This window comes from Pongo abelii, chromosome 12, assembly GCF_028885655.2.
Source record: "Pongo abelii isolate AG06213 chromosome 12, NHGRI_mPonAbe1-v2.0_pri, whole genome shotgun sequence".
NCBI classification, from domain to species: domain Eukaryota; kingdom Metazoa; phylum Chordata; class Mammalia; order Primates; family Hominidae; genus Pongo; species Pongo abelii.
The window spans coordinates 61387951-61408195 of record NC_071997.2 but is presented as its reverse complement, the minus strand read 5'-3'; the positions used below and the strand labels follow the sequence as shown (position 1 = coordinate 61408195).

At 46.6% G+C, this 20245-nt stretch overlaps 1 protein-coding gene and 1 pseudogene across 2 annotated transcripts in view; one reads left to right on the top strand and one right to left on the bottom strand.

The window, feature by feature from the left end:
- Window positions 1–20245, top strand: part of ATP6V1B1 (ATPase H+ transporting V1 subunit B1) — a 30696-nt gene that overhangs the window by 9760 nt on the left and 691 nt on the right. For both annotated transcript variants that reach the window (XM_009237202.4, XM_054548077.2), the window contains exons 3-12: window positions 13531–13629; window positions 13818–13911; window positions 14506–14583; window positions 15425–15564; window positions 16409–16510; window positions 17085–17182; window positions 18305–18428; window positions 18690–18840; window positions 19099–19181; window positions 19959–20063. In XM_009237202.4, the coding sequence (XP_009235477.1) occupies window positions 13531–13629; window positions 13818–13911; window positions 14506–14583; window positions 15425–15564; window positions 16409–16510; window positions 17085–17182; window positions 18305–18428; window positions 18690–18840; window positions 19099–19181; window positions 19959–20063 (1074 nt within the window). The remainder of the gene's footprint in view (window positions 1–13530; window positions 13630–13817; window positions 13912–14505; window positions 14584–15424; window positions 15565–16408; window positions 16511–17084; window positions 17183–18304; window positions 18429–18689; window positions 18841–19098; window positions 19182–19958; window positions 20064–20245) is intronic.
- Window positions 11385–11748, bottom strand: LOC100450300 (elongin-C-like; annotated as a pseudogene).

Here is a 20245-nt window from a genome sequence, read left to right as displayed (position 1 = left end):
AGATCACTCTCTTATCCTCCCTCCACCAACCAGCCCCACTCCCTCAGCCACCCACCCCACCTCCTAGCTGAGCAAACTGGAAGTCTCAATGCCCCTTTGACCCCTCTTGTCCCAGACCCCACATCTGCCAGCGCCCACGTCTGTAGCTTCCTCCCACCCCACTGCTACCTTGTTACGGTGATGGCCTTGGGCTCCCAGCCTGGCACCCTCCTACCCTGTCTCTATCCTCCAGCCCTTCAGACCCGACCCTTGCATCAAATTTGCCCAGGGCTCTCCAGTGCCCTCAGCTTACAGGTCTTTTCTTTTCTTTTTTTTTCTGAGACGGAGTCTCACTCTGTCCCCCAGGCTGGAGTGCAGTGGCGCAATCTCGACTCACTGCAAGCTCCGCCCTCCGGGTTCATGCCATTCTCCTGCCTCAGCCTCCTGAGTAGCTGGGACTACAGGCGCCCGCCACCACGCCTGGCTGATCGTTTGTATTTTTAGTAGAGACGGGGTTTCCCCGTGTTAGCCAGGATGGTCTCGATCTCTTGACCTGGTGATCCGCCCGCCTCAGCCTCCCAAAGTGCTGGGATTACAGGCGTGAGCCACCGCGCCCAGCTGCTTACAGGGCTTTTCTATGAGGGTGGCTGCAAGCCTTTCCACTCACTCTCATCACTCTCCCTTCCCTGTGTAGAAACCAACACCTGAAATAGTGTCTGCATGGGGCTGCCATTTGAGATCTCTGGGCACTTGCATATCATTTTTTTAAAATGTGATCAGTAATGTATGTTTATTAACAAATTAAATAACAAGATCTCACCGCCAGTTTCACTGCTATAATTTTAAAGTAGTGATGAGCACAAATACTATTTTGAGATACCTGCAACGACTGTAATGTGGTATGAAAATATCTGTGATTTCTGATGGTAACAAAGTCACAGGTACCGTGGAACTGCTAATTCTACTGTGGTTTGTTCCTTACATTCAGAACTAGAGGAAACACTAAATTTGTGTAAACGTTAATGAATGTAAAAATGTAACTTTCCCACTCAAGATCACAGAAGCCCTGAGTTCTCTCTGTAGACTCTGAGATAGGTTCCAGGCAAAGAACCCTTCTTACAATTAGTTGGACAAGAGGATAGAGTATGTAGAAAGGAATGACAAAGATTGGGGGCTTGTGTCTGTGCATTTTATAAAAGACACAAAATAATTGTACATATTCCTGGGGTACACAGTGATGTTTTGATACATATAATGCATAGTGATCAGGTCAGGGCAATTAGCATATCCATCATCTCCAGCATCCTTTCTTTGTGTTGGGAATATTAGTATCCTCTTTCTGGCTATTTGAAGATATACATACATATATATATATATATATTATATATATAGTTGTTAACTACAGTCATCCTATTGTGGTATAGAACACTAGAACTTATTGCTCCTGGCTAGCTGTAATTTTGTGCACAGATTTTTCCCTCTGCCTCCTAGACTACACTTCTCCCTATTCCCTCCCTCTGACTCATCCCCGGGGTTGAGAGGTCACCTTCTCCTGGATGCCTCTCCCTCTTCTCTACTTTTTGCGGTTCTATTAGTGGCATCCGCTGAGGTATTTGGTCAAGATCTGGCCATGTATCTCCTCCCTGCCCTTCCCCACACACACCATGCCCTGCTATTGGCCATGAACTGTGTTTTGTTCATCTTCAGAAGCCCAACACAGCATTTTTACTGAACACATAGGCTATAGTGGATGCTCAGCATGTTTGCTCAAAGGAAAGGTGAGTACATTAATGAGATAAATGAATGAATAAATGTTAGCATGACTAGCTATGGACCTGTCAAAACCTGAGCCAACAATATTAAATAAATCAGACCCATTCTTTGCTAACAAACAGATTCTGAGTTCATACGGACATTACCGCTTGACCCCCCAGTGTAAGGGACGCCCCAGGAGGAAGTATGGCTGAGTAGTTAAGTGTAGCACACTGGGTCTGGATTTTAATCCCAGATCCATCCCACTCTTTTCTACTAGCTACCTGCCAACCCTAGATCAACAGCATTAGCACCGCCCAGGAACGTGTTAGAAATACAAATTCTTGGGCTCCACCTCAGACTGACAGAATCAGAAGCTCTGGGGGTACGGCCCAGAAGTCTGTCCTCACAAGCCTTCCAGGTGAACTGATGCTCAAGTTAGAGAACCATCAATCTAGGATTTTAAATCCCAGTTTCCTCATCTATTAAATAATAATAGAATTATTGTGAGGGTCACATCAGACAAATGTAGTATTATTCTTCCTTGAGAACAGCCAGCAATATTTCTGCCTGGAATGCAGAAATGCTAATAAGCCTGATTAAACAGTTGGTGCCACCTCCTGCCTCCTCTCCACCTCCACCACACTCTCCACCAGACCTGCCATTCTCCATGGGACCCAGTGTGGCATGGAGTCGGAACCTATACAGGTGTCCACTTTCTCCACTGTAAAATGAGGCCGATCTAGGAAACCAGAACTAGGTCCCCAGACCTGTGGTTTTGCGACTATCGGATGCATCTGTAGCTGTGGCAGAGAAAAATAATTGGGTGGTGGAGGCACCTCTCCGCATCCCTCTCCGTTGGCCCTACCCACTTTCCCTCTTCCAGGATTTGGCAAATGCTACAATTCTGTTTCTACAGCGCCACCTTCTGCCCACATTGAATCACACAGGCAATTACTCTTCTTGCTTCCGTCCTCAGATGTAAGAACATTTGAGGGAAGAATTTTGTGTAGATCAGAGGTTCTTAGCCCAGGGAATTAGGCCCTTGAAATTGTGTGCAGACCTTTGAAGGTATGCATGAACGCGCCTATGCATTTTTCTGGTAGGAGTTTCTACAGTTTCGTCTGATTTTCCAGGGCTTGTGACCCAGAAAAGGCTAACTCTCTGATTTGTATAAGTTAAATAAGCATCAGAATATCAGGGGTTCAGGCGGCTTGTTAACAGGCAGATTGCTGGGCCCCACCCCAGAGCTCTGATTCAGCATGTGTGGGGTAGGAGGCCCAAGAATGTACATTTCTATCAAGTTCTTAGGTGATGCTGCTGTTATGGAGACCACACGGAGAACCTCTGTTCTAGAGAACCTTCTGACTCCTGTATTCTGTGATTCAAATTGGTCCCTGTTTGAGAATTGGAGTAAGCACTCACCTTAACCACCAAACTCGATCCCCAGTGTCTGTGGTTGCTTTCAAAAGAGTCTGCATCAGCTCTGAAGACAATTTCCAAAGAGGAGCTCCCGCACTGCCCTGGCCATTGTCAGCAGGAGGGACCTTAGAGGCAGCATTCCTGTGCACAAATCCCGACAGGCTTGCTAAGAACTTCCAGTCCTCCGTGTGTACGCAGCAGCTCCCCTGTGCCTGGCCACTTGCTGGTTGAGAGCTCAGTTGAATCTCCAACACGGGGTTATATTGCACTGAGTCATGCCCTCTTCCTGCAGCCCTCTTAGTAACCGACAGTGAGAGTTGTTGGGATCAGGCCTGCTCAGTATGCGGTTGGGAAATATGGCCCCTTAAGATACAAGCTCCTGGACTCGCTATCCCCCCACGGGAATTCTCCCAGGCACCCACTGGCATAACTGGTCATGAGATCCCACCACCAACAACAATAACGACGAACATCCAGCACACACTTAGAGCCTGGGGCTCTTCCTAAAGGTTCCAGACACTACACCCTCCATGCCTGAGTGTGAAAACCTGATGGCCCTTCCCCAGATCTGACCATAATTTCTGCCATTTTAAGTTCATTTTCTCTGATTTTGTCCTTCAGGGACACAGAACGCACGACTCTCCTCTCCACTCTCCTCTCCTGCCACCCTCCCTCCCTCACCCGCATAAACCCATATGAAAATGATCTTTTTTTTTTTTTTTGGAGATGGTGTCTTGCTCTGTCGCCAGGCTGGCGTGCAGCGGCATGATCTCGGCTTACTGCATCCTTCGCCTCCCGGGTTCAAGCGATTTTCCTGCCTCAGCCTCCCGAGTAGCTAGGACTACAGAAAATGATCACTTTTAAATCACTCCATCGCCTGATTTCTTTGGGGCACACTCTGGCCTGTGTTCTGTACAGCAACTTTTCCCCTGAGGTTAAAACAGCCCTCCGTCACCTCCAGGGAGGTGACAAACAATGAGGCAGGGCCCGTTTCGTATCGAAACACAGGTTATCAGAGTGGGAGAGGAAAATGAGCCGGGACATGTGTTCCACGCGTTTCCCAGGCGCTCGCTGTCCGTGCTCCTGCGCTCCCTCTTGTGGTTGAGAACCCAAGACGCCTGGGTGTTCGCAGCTCCTCCCACCTCGGAGCCCTCCTCCCGGGCCGGCCTAGTGCTGAGGCTCCCACTCCGCAAGGCTGAGGGGTGGTTTGGGGAACCACAGGTCACCTTCCTGGCATCCTCTTCACAGGATAAGGAAGGACTCAAGGTAGAGCTTCCTTCCGTGTGATTGTCAGGGCTGCAAACCTTCTAGTCTCAAGTTCGACCAGCAGGGGTTCCCTGGCGGAGTGGCCCCAACCCCCAAGCTCTTAAGGTCACTAGTTTGTGGCCAGTAGGTGATATAACGATAGTAATGATGATGATAATCACCAGCACTGTGCTGTAACATGTCCTAAAAAGTATTATATTTTAATTGCAAAAATAATACATGCTCCTTGTAACTTAGTGAAAAAGAGAAAAGACACGTAAAGTTAACTATCTGCCCCTAACCGCTTTATTCTCAGCCCCGAAAGACCCTGCTGTATACGCTCAAACACAGGCAAATATGTTAGAGGTTGACCTTGGGGTCAGTCCCTTGAGAGCCAAGGGACTGACAGTGGATCCACTGACAGTGTCAGCGGATACACATTTTACGCATTCTTTTGGATACTGGCATAGCAGGCGATAGTATGGATGCACTGTAACTTACTCAATAGTCTCATTATTGATAGACATTCGTATGTTCTCAGGTTTTGCCATTACAAATAGTACAATATTGTATCCCTTTTAAATGGACGCTTTTGTGGTTATAAGATAGATTCCCAGAAGTGGAATTGATGGTTCAAGTACTTTTTTATTTCAAATTAGATATTGACAATGTGGGGCAAGGTGGCTTGCCCAGAAGAGTTGTGGTAATTCACATTTCCACCAACCAGGTATGAGAGGAGCCACTTCCCCACATCCTTGCTGGCCCTGAATATGTTCTGTCTGTAGTTTTACCTATCTAGTAAGTGAAAACTAGTATTGTCTCGCTTTTATCTACATTTCTCTGATAACTAGGAAGTTGAGTGTCTGTCTATATGTTTACCATTTTGATTTTGCTTCCTTCTCCGTGAAATCTTCCTACGAAGCAAGTTGTGCATACGGGAGCCCCTTGTTTATTGCTCACAGGCTATCTTTTGCAACAATAAATGAAACAAAGATTTCATCTATTGTGTCTCTGCCATACAGAAGTTTGAAATACTCATATGATCAAATATTTTTTGTTTATAGCTTCTGAATTTCTTGTCTTGCTTAAAGACATTGCTCATCTGTCTTTTAATTGGATTATTCAGAAAGATAGGAAAGAAGAAAAGCTCTTCCAGTATTTTTTAAAAATTGTTTTTACTTTATATTTAAATTTTTTTTACATGCCTGGAATGTATTTGGGTTTATGATGTGGTTATCTTCTAACTAGATATCCTCTTATGTTCTATATATTATTTCCCCTCTGAGAATTAATTAATATACAACATTTGTTCTATAATAGTCCTATAAAACCTGGGATCTTTTTCTGGACTTTTTTTCTTTCCTACTGATCCATTTGTCTACCTCATATCAATTTACTGCTTGATTTCAGTAGCTTTATAGCAAGTTTTAATATATGAAAAGGCAAGTCCTCTATCTCTGATCTTTTTCATAACTACTTTGGCTATTCTCAGACATTTATGTGAACTTTAAAATAAGTTTATCAAATTTTAAAATAAACAATAATCCATTAGGGTTGGATTAAATTTATATACTTTTTAAAAGGATTCATGTTTTTATGCTAGTAACTAAGAACATTAAGACAATAATGTTCTTCATTGTTTAGGACTTGTTTTATGTTATTCCATAATATTTTTTTCTTGTACCTTTCTTGTTATATTTATTTCTAGCTATTTTATGAGTTTTGGCCCTATTGCAGATGGGATGGTTTTCTCCATTGCCTCTTCTAACTGGTTACTACTAAAATAGAAAAAAAAGGGGGAGGAATGATTTTTATATATTTATCTTATAAACAGCCAAATTATCTTATTCATTCTAAAACCTTTTTTCTAAACCAGAGCCTCTTGAGTTTTTCTAGATGTATAATATAATCTGCAAATAAAGGGAATTATGTCTCTTTTTCCATCAGCAGACTTTTACTTTACTTTTTATTTTGAAACAATTTCAATTTTATAAAAATTTGCAAAGATAAAAATAGTAGTAGGAACATCCATGTCACCAACGGTTAATATATTATCTCATTTCCGCTATCATTTGCTCTCCATGTGTGACTGTGTGTGCATAATTTTTTCCTGATTTTTTTTTTTTTTTTTTTTTTTTGAGACGGAGTTTCACTCTTGTTGCCCAGGCTGGAGTGCAGTGTCACAATCTTGGCTCACTGCAATCTCCACCTCCCTGGTTCAAGAGATTCTTCTGCCTCAGCCTCCTGACAAGCTGAGATTACAGGCACCCTCTACCATGCCTGGCTAATTTTTGTATTTTTAGTAGAGACAGGTTTCACCATTTTGACCAGGCTGGTCTCAAACTTCTGACCTCAGTGATCTGCCCGCTTCAGCCTCCCAAAGTGCAGGGATTACAGGCATGAGCCACTGTGCCCGGGCTTCCTGAATCTTTTGAGAGTACGCTAAGCTCAAGTACTTCAGTGTATATTTCCGAAGAATTAAGATATTCTTTTATATAACTACAGTAGAGCTATCAACTTCTTAAATTTATACTGATACAATACTTGAATCTACCATCCACATTCCAATTTATCAGCTTACCCGATATCTGGAAGATTTTCCCACAGGCTTTCTTTGACATTTTTGAAGAATACAGTCACCTTCCACCACCACCTTTAAAAAAATAGAACATTCGGCCAGGCACGGTGGCTCATGCCTGTAATCCCAGCACTTTAGGACTTCGAGGCAGGCAGGTTACCTGAGGTCAGGAGTTTGAGACCAGCCTGACCAACATGGAGAAACCCCATCTCTACTAAAAATACAAAACATTAGCTGGGTGTGGTGGCGCATGCCTGTAATCCCAGCTACTCAGGAGGCTGAGGTAGGAGAATCGCTTGAACCCAGGAGGCAGAGGTTGCAGTGAGCCGAGATCGCACTATTGCACTCCAGCCTGGGCAACGAGTGAAACTCTGTCTGAAAAAAAAAGATAAATAAAAATAAATAGAACATTCTCTGTTTATGTTTAATTTTCTTTTTTCTTTTTATGGTCTTACTGTATAAACAAAAACTTCCAAAACAATCTTAGGTAACAATTGAAATCTAGGCATCTCTGTTGCTGATTTTCATTGGAAATGAAAGTAACGTTAGCATTTTACCATGTACAAGGATGTTGATGTTGGTTTTGGTTAATAGTTTAGTGTTCAAGTAGTTGCCTTTCATTCCTGTTTTCTATAGAATTGTATTAGAGACAGATGCTTGGCCAGGCACCGTAGCTCACGCCTGTAATCCCAGCACTTTGGGAGACCAAGGTGGGCAGATCACCTAAGGTCAGGAGTTCGAGACCAGCCTGGCCAACATGGTGAAACCCTGTCTCTACTAAAAATACAAAAAATCAGCTGGGCGTGATGGCGCACACCTGTAATCCCAGCTAATTAAGAAGCTGAGGAAAGAGAATAGCTTGAACCTGGGAGGCGGAGGTTGCAGTGAGCCGAGATCTCACCATTGCACTCCAGCCTGGGGGACAGAGCAAGACTCTGTCTCAAAAAAAAAAAAAAAAAAAACCAAAAACACAAAAAACAGATGCTGAATTTTATCAGAAGGCTTTTGGCTTCTATTTATGTAATCTTATAGGATTCTTTTAAAATCTATGTTGACGAACTCTCTATTATTATGAATTTTGTTATCAAATGTTGACAAATTCCCTAATGTTGATTGCTCTAGTCTTGCATTCTTGGATTAAATCCTACTTGGTCATATATGTTTATTTAATGCATTGCTTGATTAGACTAATAATTTATTTCTGCATCTATATTAATAAGAGAAATTGATCTATAGTTTTCCTTTTGGCTCTATCTTTAATGTATTTGGGAATTGGGGGCTTTCTATTTGGTAGTTGTTTCCTTCTAATTGTTATTCATTTTATTTTATTAGTTTAGCTAGTTCCTCCAGTACAAGGCCAAATAGAATGAGAATAGTAGGGATTCTTGCTTTGCTCCTAATTTTAAAGGGAATGCTTTAGGCATCATATCATTGAATATCATATTTTCTGTAGGGTTTGTTTGTTTGTTTGTTTGTTTTTTGTTGAGACAGGGTCTCGCTCTGTCACCCAGTGCAGTGGCGCGATCTCAGCTCACTGCAACCTCTGCCTCTCGGGTTCAAGTGATTCTCTTGCCTCAGCTTCCCCAGTAGCTAGGATTACAGGCACCTGCTACCATACCTGGCTAATTTTGTATTTTTAGTAGAGATGGGGTTTCGCCACGTTGGCCAGGCTGGTCTCAAACTCCTGACCTCAAGCGATCCGCCCACCTCAGCCTCCTAAAATGCTGGGGTTAAAGGCATGAGCCACTGCACCCGGCCTATGTAGGGTTTTTTGAGGATATTCTTTTTGGAGTTAAGAAATTTCCCTTTCATTTCCTGTTTTCAAAGAGTATTTTTGTTCTCTTTTGTTTTGGTTTTAATCATGGATGGGTTTTTTTTTTTTAACTTTTTTCAAAATGTTTTTAGATGTTCATAGTTTTTAATCTTTTAATTTGTTAATAAGGTGAATTACATGAATAGATTTTCTCATATTAGACTAGCCTTATATCCCGAAAATAATCCCAACTTGGTTTTTTAAAATTTCTGTTTATGTGTATATGTTTACCTTCATTTCTTTTCTTTACTATTTTGGCTTATAACTTGGTCTTTTTTATACATTGCTAGATTGGGTTAATATTTTGTTAGGATTTGTGTATCCATGTTCATGAGTGAAATTGCCTACAAGTTTCCCATAATTATTTTATTTTTGTATCAAGGCTATAATTGCCTCATAAAATGAGTTAAATACAGTACCTTCTCTTCTGGCTTTGAAGAGCTTAAGTTTCAAATTATTTATTCCTTGACTGTTAGAACTCACTGGTAAAACTATCTGGGACTGCTTATTTAATATCTTAAAGATTTCAGGATTATTCTGGCTTTCAATATCATTTTCAGTTGGTTCTGGTTTGGGTTATATTTATTCATTTCACCTAATTTCTCAAATGTGTTGCTTAAAATTGTTCATAGTTCCTTTAATTATCTTTTTAATATTATCAGTTTATCTAGTTGTGACTTTATTCCAACAATTATTTATTCATGCCTTTCTTATTTCTTAATCTGTGTTGCCAGAAATTTGTCTATTCAGCTTTTCAAAAAACCAATTGGCTTTGTTGGTCTTCTCTATTATATATTTGTTTTCTGTTTTAATAATTTCTCCTCTTATTTCCTCTACTTTCTTTGGGGTTTTAATGCTGTTCTTTTTTCTGACTTCTCACATTGCATACTTTTAGCTTCTTCAACTATTTTTCTTATCTAATATAATCATTTAAAGCTTTAAATGCATCACACATATATTGACATACAGCTTTTCACTATTACGGGAGCTAAATGTTTTCTAGTTCTAATTATAAATGCTTCTATACCTAGAATGCTTTTCTTTCCAAATGTAAGAGGTATTTCTAACTATTTTTTTGCTGTTGTTATTGATTTCTAACTTACTTTTATGGTCAGAGAGTATGGCACAGCTTTATATCTTTCATAGGTAATGGCACAAAATGATGACTTCCTCATTCTTTTCCAGATAAACTGTTATTTCAGTTTTGATTGCCTCTAATGACAAGGAGTAATTCAGAATAGTGCTTTAATTTCCCAGAATATGAGGAATTTGGGAGGAAAGTGTTGTCTTTTTACCATCAATATTTTGTTTGTTTGTTTGTTGCTTTGGGTTTTTGTTTGGTTTGGTTTGGTTTTTTGTAGAGATGGGTCTTGCTGTGTTGCCCAGGCTGATCTCAACCTCCTAGGTTCAAGTGATCCTCTCACCTCAGCCTCCCAAAGTGCTGGGATTACAGGCGTGAGCCACTGTGCCTGGCCCCATTAATTTTAGTTGGATTATGATTATGGCTTACTCCCTGGTAAATCACCCACCTGGGAAGTGAGGTGAGGGAGCCTAGGGGATGCAATGCGTTTACTCCAGGACTTTTTCCGGGAAGAAGGTGCAGGTATGGGGCTTAGATCTCTTGGTGCTGATGACAGCTGACGATGAGTGTCAATGGGGATGGTGTGCTCTGCTAGCCCAGTTTCCCAGGCCAAGTCTGTGACCTCCTCTAGCTGTGGGTAAAGACTGGGACTTGGTGGCTTCCAGAGCATGCACAGACAGCAGAGCTCAGGGATTCCCTGGGGCAAAGCTCTACCTGCCCATGTGCTGCCTGTGGTCCTGGAGGAACAGCCTGATGGTTTGTTGGTTTGGTTTTTGGTTTAGTTTGGTTTGGTTTTCTGAGACAGGGTTTCACTCTGTCGCCCAGGCTGAAGTGGGACATGATCACGCAGTGGCATGCAGTGGCATGATCATGGGTCATTGCAAGTTCGACCTCCTGGGCTCAAGTGATCTTCCTTTCTCAGCCACCTGAGTATCTGGGACACTGATGTGTTATAAAAATTGAAATATAACTCACATACTGTTAATTCAGTGGCTTTTAGTATATTCACAGAGTTATGCAAACATCATCATGATTAAATTCCAAAACATTGTCATCACCTCAAAAAGAAACCCCACGCCCATTAGTCCTCACTCCAGTCCTCCCTCTCCCAGCCCCTGAGCACCAACTAATCTACTTTCTGTCTTTATGGAATTGCCTATTCTGGACATTTTCTATTAATAGAACTGTGTAATATGTGGCCTGCTGTGCCTGACTTTTTTCACTTAGCATAGTATTTTCAAGGTTCATTCATGTTGCGGCATCTATCAGTGCTTCTTTTTTTATGAATTGACATATTTGTTTATTTCTCAATTTGCGAAAATGTCCTTAATTTGTCGATGTAGCGAACAAATTTCAACTCTGATTGCTAGGCAAAAAAACAAATCTGCTTTGCAACGAACTTCATATAATTCAACTGCATACAGGCAACACACTATATATGAAAAAAGTTACTAACTGAATTATGGATATTAACCACTGAAAAGAGTTAACAGTTTATTATAATTTTTATTTTTTTAACAATCTAGGAAGCTGGCAGCCAGCAGCAGTTCTAACACAATTTCGGGTGCTATTGGGAATTCGGGAATCTTGGTGGAGCTGTTAGTGTAGCGAAACTTGTTCACAAAATACGAGCATACTTTTAATAGCACATGTGAAGGAATCTCTCTAAAATTGACCTCATTGGTTTTGTTCTCAGCAAACTGATCCGGGCCATTCAACATAGCTTCTATTGTGCCTGGTGTTGATGCATGTTCTCTTTTTACAATACATTAATGACCATTAGATGATATCAATTTGACATACATGGCATCAGGGACTTCACAGCCACCATAGGTTTTCTCCTCTCCATCCATTTTGTTCTTATGAAATCCTCCTTTGCTTCCCAAGGAACTTGAGAAGTTTTTCATTAGCCCCACAGCCACCACAGCCAGGTCCCCATGTACCGCCATAGCCCCATTCCAGGGCCGCCCCCTGACCCGGCTGCCTGCCCCCATGGGTTCCAGGGCAGTCCCTTCCTTTTTAATGCTAAATGATATTCTATTGTATGAATACATCATATTTTGTTTATCCATTCATCAGTTGATGGACATTGAGTTATTTTCACTTTTGGCTATTACGAATATTGCCAGACTGCTTTCCAAAGTGGCTGCACTATTTTCTATTCCTCCCAGCACTGTATGAGCATTCAAATTTCTTCACATCCTCAACACTTGTTATTATTATTTTATTTTATTTTTTTGAGACGGAGTCTTTCTCTGTTGGCCAGGCTGGAGTACAAGTTGCATGATCTTGGCTCACTGCAACCTCTGCCTTCCCGGCTCAAGGGATTCTCCTGCTCAAGGGATTCTCCCAAGCAGGTGCCCGCCACCATGCCTGGCTAATTTTTGTATTTTTGTAGAGACAGGGTTTCACCATGTTCCCCAGGCTGATCTCAAACTCCTCATGTGATCCACGTGCCTCAGCCTCCCAAAGTGCTGGGATTACAGGCATGAACCACCTTGTCTGGCCTATCTTTTTTATTATAGCCATCCTAGAGTGTGTGAAGTGGCATCTATCTCATTGTGGTTTTGATTTTCGTTTCCCTAATAACTATTGATGTTGAGTATCTTATCTTGTGGCTATTGGCCATTTGTATGTCGTCTTTGTAGAAAGTTTTTTCAAATCCTTTGATCAAATCCTTTTGATTATTATGTTTTAAAAGTTCTTCTTCTTTTTTTTTTTTTTTTTTTTTGGATGGAGTCTCACTCTATCACCCAGGCTGGAGTGCAGTGGCGCGATGTCGGCTCACTGCAACCTCTGCCTCCTGGGTTCAGTGATTCTCCTGCCTCATCCTTCCGAGTAGCTGGGACTACAGGTGTGCACCACCACACCTGGATATATATATATCGCATTTTCAGTAGAAACAGGGTTTCACCATGTTGCCCAGGCTGGTCTCAAACTCCTGACCTCAAGTGATCTGCCCGCCTCGGCCTCCCAAATTGCTGGAATTACAGGCATGAGCCACCACACCCAGCCTAAGAGTTCTGTATATATTCTGGATATTAGCCTCATTTTTAAAATCCCTGATCCCTGGAAGGACTGCATGAGTCAATTCTAGTCCCATGCCACTGGTACTGAAGGACGCCTGAGCAGAGGGAAGCACTTTGCCATTGTGTTTACCCCTAGTCCACAGGGGCAGAAACAGATATGCTGTCCAGGATCCCGAGGCAGCCCAGTCATTACTACATCTTTATTGAGGTTTTACAAAGTGCCAGGCACCATGCTAATAGATCTGCATATGTTATCTCATTTCCTCGCTGCAGCAGCCGTGGGAAGTAGGTATTATTATCCCCATTTTAAAGATGAGGAAGCTAAAGCTCATTACTTATGACTTACGTATTTAATGAGTTACTGAAATCGTAAAGTAACTTCCACAAGGTCAGGCAGCTACTAAGCTTCAGAGTTTCAATTCTAACCTGGTTTTGCAACTCTGAAGTGGGTGCAACTGCCTCCCAAACAGAATTCAAACTTTCACTTCTCAGCCCCTTGAGTTCATTTCCACAAGTGTCTGGACACTAGAGGGGAGAGAACAGTTTGGGACTGGGTCAGGGAGGGCCGGAGGAGGAGAAGGGACTTTGCCTCCGGTCTCACTGTCACGTGGCTGCTCTCCCCTCCTGCCAGTTTGCCCAGTATGCGGAGATCGTCCACTTCACCCTCCCAGATGGGACTCAGAGGAGCGGGCAGGTGCTTGAGGTGGCTGGCACCAAGGCGATTGTTCAGGTGAGTGGGGTCAATGGGACATTGGCTAGTTAAATCAATGAATTAACCCATAAAGTTCCCACACTATCTACAAACTCTGAAGGCAGGAAATGGTCTATTTCCCTGAGAGCAGAAAACATGCCCAGAATGGGTAGCCCCATTGCCTCCAGCAGGCCCCTTAGTGGAGAAACGCCCTCTTGTTCCCACAGGTGTTTGAAGGGACATCAGGGATCGATGCCAGGAAGACCACTTGCGAATTTACAGGGGACATCCTACGAACTCCGGTGTCAGAGGACATGCTGGGTGAGGGACAGGGAGGGGCAGGAGTGGGGGTGCTCCTCTGCCCTCCCAGCCCAGCTTCTCTGACCAAGCCTTCAGCACACTACACTGTCACTTCCTGTTTACTTCCTGCCTGTCTCCCTGGTGGGCTCTTTGAGGTCTGGGGTATGTCTTCTTCTCTCTGATTCCTGACCCCAGCTCAGGGTCTGACATACAGGTGTTCAATAAATGAGGAAGGTGGGTTCAATAAACTAGAGACACAGTAGGTAGCCACCTATTTGGAACCAGGCTGAAAGGGACTGCTAAGCCTTGAATATCCCCTAATTCTCTCCCAAGACCTGGCCTGGCCCTCTCCTCTCTCTAGTCCTGGAATCCCCCATTAGAGTCATTGTCCTGGGCCAAGGCCTTGCCTGTAAAGGTTTCCAGGAGAGGAAGAAAGACTCTCACAGGACAGTCCTTGTAGCTGGCTCTCTGGGTTACCTGTGGGCTGCCGGGGAGGGGGACACAGGGCACTCCTGTGGGCAGTGGGTAGGAGCTGGTGGTGGTGTGGAGGGTAGACAGTAGTGAGGGACACAGGGCTAGCCTGAGCACCCTGCAACACTCCTCGTCCACCCTCAGGTCGCGTTTTCAATGGCTCCGGCAAGCCCATTGACAAGGGGCCACTGGTCATGGCGGAGGACTTTCTGGATATCAATGGTGAGTGACTGGAGGTTCTGGATGCCTTCAGGACCCAGCCCTAAAACCTTCCCCACTCTTGGAAGTTCTGCCCAGACTCAAGCAGATCAGATGTGATGGGAGACCAGCAAAGGCCTCTCTATACCCAAATCTTCCACTAAACCCCAACACTGCTGTCAGCACTCCATGTCCATCCCCTGTAAAATGCCATCATCGTTGGGCAGTGTTCCACGCCTGCCCCAAGGCCATCATGCCCCTGCCTTTGGCTTCCTGTCCACAATCCTGAGAATGGGCTGCGGTGCTCTGCTGGCTCTCGTCCATTCAAGTGGGCACCTTCCCCAGGCCTCAAACCCTATCCTACCTGTTTACTGAGGACATACTGGGAGGCCTGTGGGAGCCCGTGGCTTGCCCCAGGCCACACAGAAAGTCAGTGGCAGAGCACAGAAGACTCATCTTCTCAGACAGGAGTCTGAGTCACCCACAGGCCCTCTGAACCCTGCACTAGTATCTGGAGGTGGTGATGAGGGCTCTGCCCTCTTGGGCCCCAAAGCCTCAGCCTGAGTTTCCACCTGCCTGCCGCTTCCAAAGCACAAGAGCAGCTCTGTCCAAGGTAGCACTGGGCCTGTGGCTATTTAAATTTAAACTAATTCAAACAGAAAGAAAGTCCCATTTCAGAGTCACATGTCATGTGCTCAATAGCCATTTGTATCTAGGGCTACATCAGGCAGCACGGCCAGAGCACATTTCTATCATCGCAGAAAGTTCCGTCAAACAGTGCTGCTCTGGAGTCTGGGGTCAGTGTTGAGGAGGGCAGGGAAGGGTTTGAACCCCTGAGCATGGCTCTGTGATCGCCCTCTCCCAGGCCAGCCCATCAACCCGCACTCCCGCATCTACCCCGAGGAGATGATTCAGACGGGCATTTCTCCTATTGACGTCATGAACAGCATTGCCCGCGGCCAGAAGATCCCCATCTTCTCAGCAGCCGGGCTCCCCCACAATGAGGTGAGGCCTGCAGGGCCAGCAGGCACGGCTGGCGGAGGGACAGAGCAGAGGCTGGGGCTGCTGGGCCAGTGAGGACAGCTCCTGTGCCAAGCAGGCAGGGGCTGGCAGGGCTGGGGTCGCCAGCATTGAGACTGGCAGCTGTCCCCGGGCAGCTCAGGGACTCAGGACTGCACAAGATTTCCTCCAGGTCCAATCTTCAGGCTGCCCCAAACGAGGGAGCCCATGGGGTGCTCCCAGAGTAGAAAGTCCTGCTTGGGGGAGCTCACAGCCCCTACCACTGTCCCTGCACTCATCTTTACTCACCCACTCCTGCTTCTCTCAACCACCAACAGTGAACAGCCGCTTCCTCTCAGAGCAGCTGGTGTGACAAGATCTCTAGATGCTCTTCCAGCCACCCAGCACCCTGATCACTCAAAATGGCCTGAGTGATCGGAGCGCATAAGTGTCCCCAACCTGCTGTGACCGTTCCTTCCCGGCTCTGGACATGGTGTCTTGGAGGCCCACAGACTGCAGGCCCAGGGCAACTCTGTGTCCAGATAGCACCCCCAGCAGGCTGTGGAGGGGTATGGAGCTGCCCTATGCCAAGGTGCCCAGACCCATAAGGAGGCAGTTGCTCTTTGGGACCGTTACTCCGTCCTGCCTCTCGTGTCAGGCACCCCCAGCCCACTAGCAGCCCACAATAACTCCCACCCCCCACCCCAAGAAAGACTGTAGCACCTGGGGCAGGCCCCTCACCTCTCTGGGCTTGGATCCCTCCCACCAAAGGCCATGAGCCAGTGGTGCTCAGTGGGGCAGGGGTCAGCTCCTACTCTGACATCCTCCTGCCCAATCCACTCTGCCCTAGATTGCCGCTCAGATCTGCCGCCAGGCGGGTCTGGTGAAGAAGTCCAAGGCTGTGCTGGATTACCATGACGACAACTTCGCCATCGTCTTTGCAGCCATGGGGGTGAGGAGACTTAGCAGACTGGCAAGTTCTGGAGGCTGTGAGCAGGCAGCCTGTCTCCCTCAGCCCCTGGCATGACCTGATCTGATGGGGAAGCCATCAGTGTTCCGGCCAGCCAGGAGGGGTGAGGATGGGAGCAGTGACCAGGGCCATGTGTCCCTCAGGGTGTCCCAAAGGCAATCACAGTGGTAGGATGGGCCCTGGGTGGCCTGAAGGAGGGGAAGCCAGGGGATTGGGGGAAAAAAAGATAGCTTCAGGAAGGGAGGGCCTGGGAGGCCAGGGAGGTGGGCAGAGCAGCAGCTGGCGACAGGAGGGGCAGGGATGGCACTGAGCAGAGCTGGACTTAAAGAAGTCTCAGCCTCTCCAGGGGGATCTGACAAGGCCCTATGAGGACTGGGGCAGCAAACTCAGTGCCTGCCCTTTCCAGCCTCGGGGTCACCCCATGGCCATGGTGCCTTCACCCCCAGCAACTGGTAGCTGGTCAGTCCACAGGCTTTCCTGAGGACAGCTGGGAGGGGCCAGGCCTTGCCCTCAGGCCACAGGGCCCTACCTCCAGCCCACCCTGCTGTGTATCCAGGTGAACATGGAGACAGCCAGATTCTTCAAGTCTGACTTTGAGCAGAATGGAACCATGGGGAACGTCTGCCTCTTTCTGAACTTGGCCAACGACCCCACGTGAGCTTTCCCTGATGCCCAAACTGCCCTCAGGTGGGCAGACCCCGTCCCCTTCCAAGACCTACAGTATCAGGGCTCCAGGGCATCCCAGAACTACAGCCATAGGCCAGAGCTGGGAGAACAACCCTCATTGTGTAGATAGAGAAACTGAGGCCTGGGAAGGGCTAGGGAAAACTCACAGACAGAGGGAGCCAGACCATGACTCTGTCTGCTGCCTGTGCCCTCTGCTCTTCCCACAACCCATGTCCAGCCACCATTCCAACTCAGGGCTCCTCATCTCTGTGTCACGTCCACAAAGTCACCCCAAGAAGATCATTTCCCTAAACATTTATTTAGAAAAACTGCTATTTTTTCTAAATAATAGAAAAAATGTAGAAAATGGGAGTTTAAATCTGGGGGTCAGGTGGATGAAAACAATTCTAATAAACTATCCTGGGTATTTCTGGAGGGTACTCCAGAAAGCAGATAATAGAATTCTGGAGGTTTTGGTGACATCCCCAAGGGGAGGAGCCACAGCTCCAGAGCTGGGAACTGAGAATGTCTGAAGCTGAGGTACGGTATTCAGGAACACTCCATGTGGGAAGGGTTCATAGGGCTGGCAAGCATAGGGACGAGCACATTAGGTGTGCTTGGAGCAGTGAAAGGGACAGTGAGAGGAGCAGTGAGAGGGACGAAACCATCCAGAGGACACCGAGTGAGGGTGCTCCAGCTGACCCAAGTGTGGGTGCCCTAGGATAAAACAGAGCTAAAGCAGGTGCCCCCAACTCATCTACAGGGTGATATGTCAGAGTCCTTCCCCTTCATTCCACAGGGGACAAAAGCCACTCTCATCTTCATCAGGCACTCCTGGCCCTGCCTGGCTTTTCCCACCCAACTTGCCTCCTGGCCTCAGCCTCTGTCCCCTTTCCTACCTTGGACAGTAGGCGAGGTGTGTGTTGGAGTCTGCCTACTCCCAGGAACCATGGCCCTGGCCTAGGGGATGGGGGCAAGGGCTCATCTTATCCATTCCTCTGCCACTGTGCACAACACCAGCTTCCCAGTTCACCTTGTGCTCAGCCCCCAGGCTATGTGGTGCATTAGCCCAGGCCTCCGGGCTCTCTAAACACCTGGCCACACCTCCAGGATCGAGCGGATCATCACCCCGCGCCTGGCGCTGACCACTGCTGAATTCCTTGCCTACCAGTGTGAGAAGCACGTGCTGGTCATACTGACGGACATGAGTTCCTATGCAGAGGCCTTGCGGGAGGTGAGCTGGCTAGCAAGGGGTGTCAGATTCCTCCCTACCCCTCCCTAAGCCTGACACCCCAGAGGGTCACCCTGCAAATAGAGGGGAGCTGGTCCACCCAAGCCTGCCCCACTCCCATGAGTTCCAGGGCTTGGTCTCAGCCTGGCCACTCCTCCCCTGCCTGCCACTCCATTTCTCACAGGGTCACTGAACCTCCCACCCACCCTTCCTAGCTTCAGCCTGTCACCCCCTTTCTTACCCCAGTGCCCATGGATATTGCAGGTCTCTGCTGCTAGAGAGGAGGTGCCTGGGCGCCGAGGGTTTCCTGGATATATGTACACAGACCTGGCCACCATCTACGAGCGGGCAGGCCGCGTGGAGGGTCGGGGAGGATCCATCACGCAGATCCCCATCCTCACCATGCCCAATGACGGTAGCCTCCTCACAGCCCACTACCCTCCAGAGCTCCCCTGCCCTCCCTTTTCCAACCAGACACTTAAAGGGCCCACGTTGTTTTGCACAGACGTGCAGCAGCGCTTTTCCTCCATCGAAGTAGACACTGCCCTTTCCTCCACCATCCATGCCCCCCACACATCCCTATCACTCCCATGAGGGAAACAGAACCCAGGTGGCCCTGAGTGGTTGGAGACCTGGGCGCCACCCACACTGAGGCCAGTATGTTTTCTTGTAGATATCACCCACCCTATCCCAGACTTGACGGGCTTCATCACAGAGGGACAGATCTACGTGGACAGACAGCTTCACAACAGACAGGTACTGCCCTGTCCCTGCCCACTTCCTGCTCTCAGCCCAGAGAAACACTGAGGAACAGATGTTTCACTGCCCCCAGGCATGAATTAGGAGGGGCCAGCCAAAGCGAACCCCAAACAGGAGACAGCCACAGGGAAGACTGCGTGGTTCACAGACGGAAGACAGGCCTGAGCAGAATCTGGTTTACCTGGCTCTGGGATCTTGAGAAGATAATTTCATCTCTTGGATCCTAGGTTTCCTCATCCATAAAATGGGAATAATCAAATATATCACCCAGACACATTGTGGAGGATAAAAATAAGTTGGCATATAGAAAGCATCTGGCAGATAGTAAATGCTATTTGCCTTCCCTTTCCAGTTATTTGCTTTGGTGGGCAGAAAACAACGGCTAACTGACACACATCCGTCCTGTGCGTAGGTTAAAGGCGACCCCTATGACGTTTTTCTCTTTGCTTGGCAGGCTTTTTTTTTTTTTTTTTTTGCAGCTATTAACCATTAAGCTTCAAAGTGGTTTTTGTCCACATTATCCAAAGTTTTGAAATACTGAGCCTTTTATTAACTAATGCCATGTCATCTTCCCCCTCCACTGTTCTGTCTAGGGCCACATATAAGACAGCTGCATGCCCAAGCCCTAGAATTTGTGGGAGATAAGAGAGGGTGGGTGTGGCTGTTGACCCCTCAGAATGTAGGATAAGTGAGGAGCTTCTGAGAACAATTTGGGGACAGGAGGAGCAAAGCTTGAGTCCTGCTGTCTACCACTCCCTTTTTCTTCTCCCTCAGATCTACCCCCCCATCAACGTGCTCCCTTCCCTGTCGCGGCTGATGAAGTCAGCCATTGGGGAGGGCATGACAAGAAAGGACCATGGAGATGTCTCCAACCAGCTGGTAAGGAGGAGAGGGTCCGGGGGCTGGTAGGTCCTCTAGTTTCCGAAGCTGAAGGCCTGAGCCCCATCTGAAGGACAAGCTTTTCTCCTGGCAAAATTCCTTTCCGAACGGGGTCCGAGTGTGGCCAGGTTGGGGGCTACTGGACTCCGTGGTAACCCCGCAGCGGCCACCGACGCCTTGCC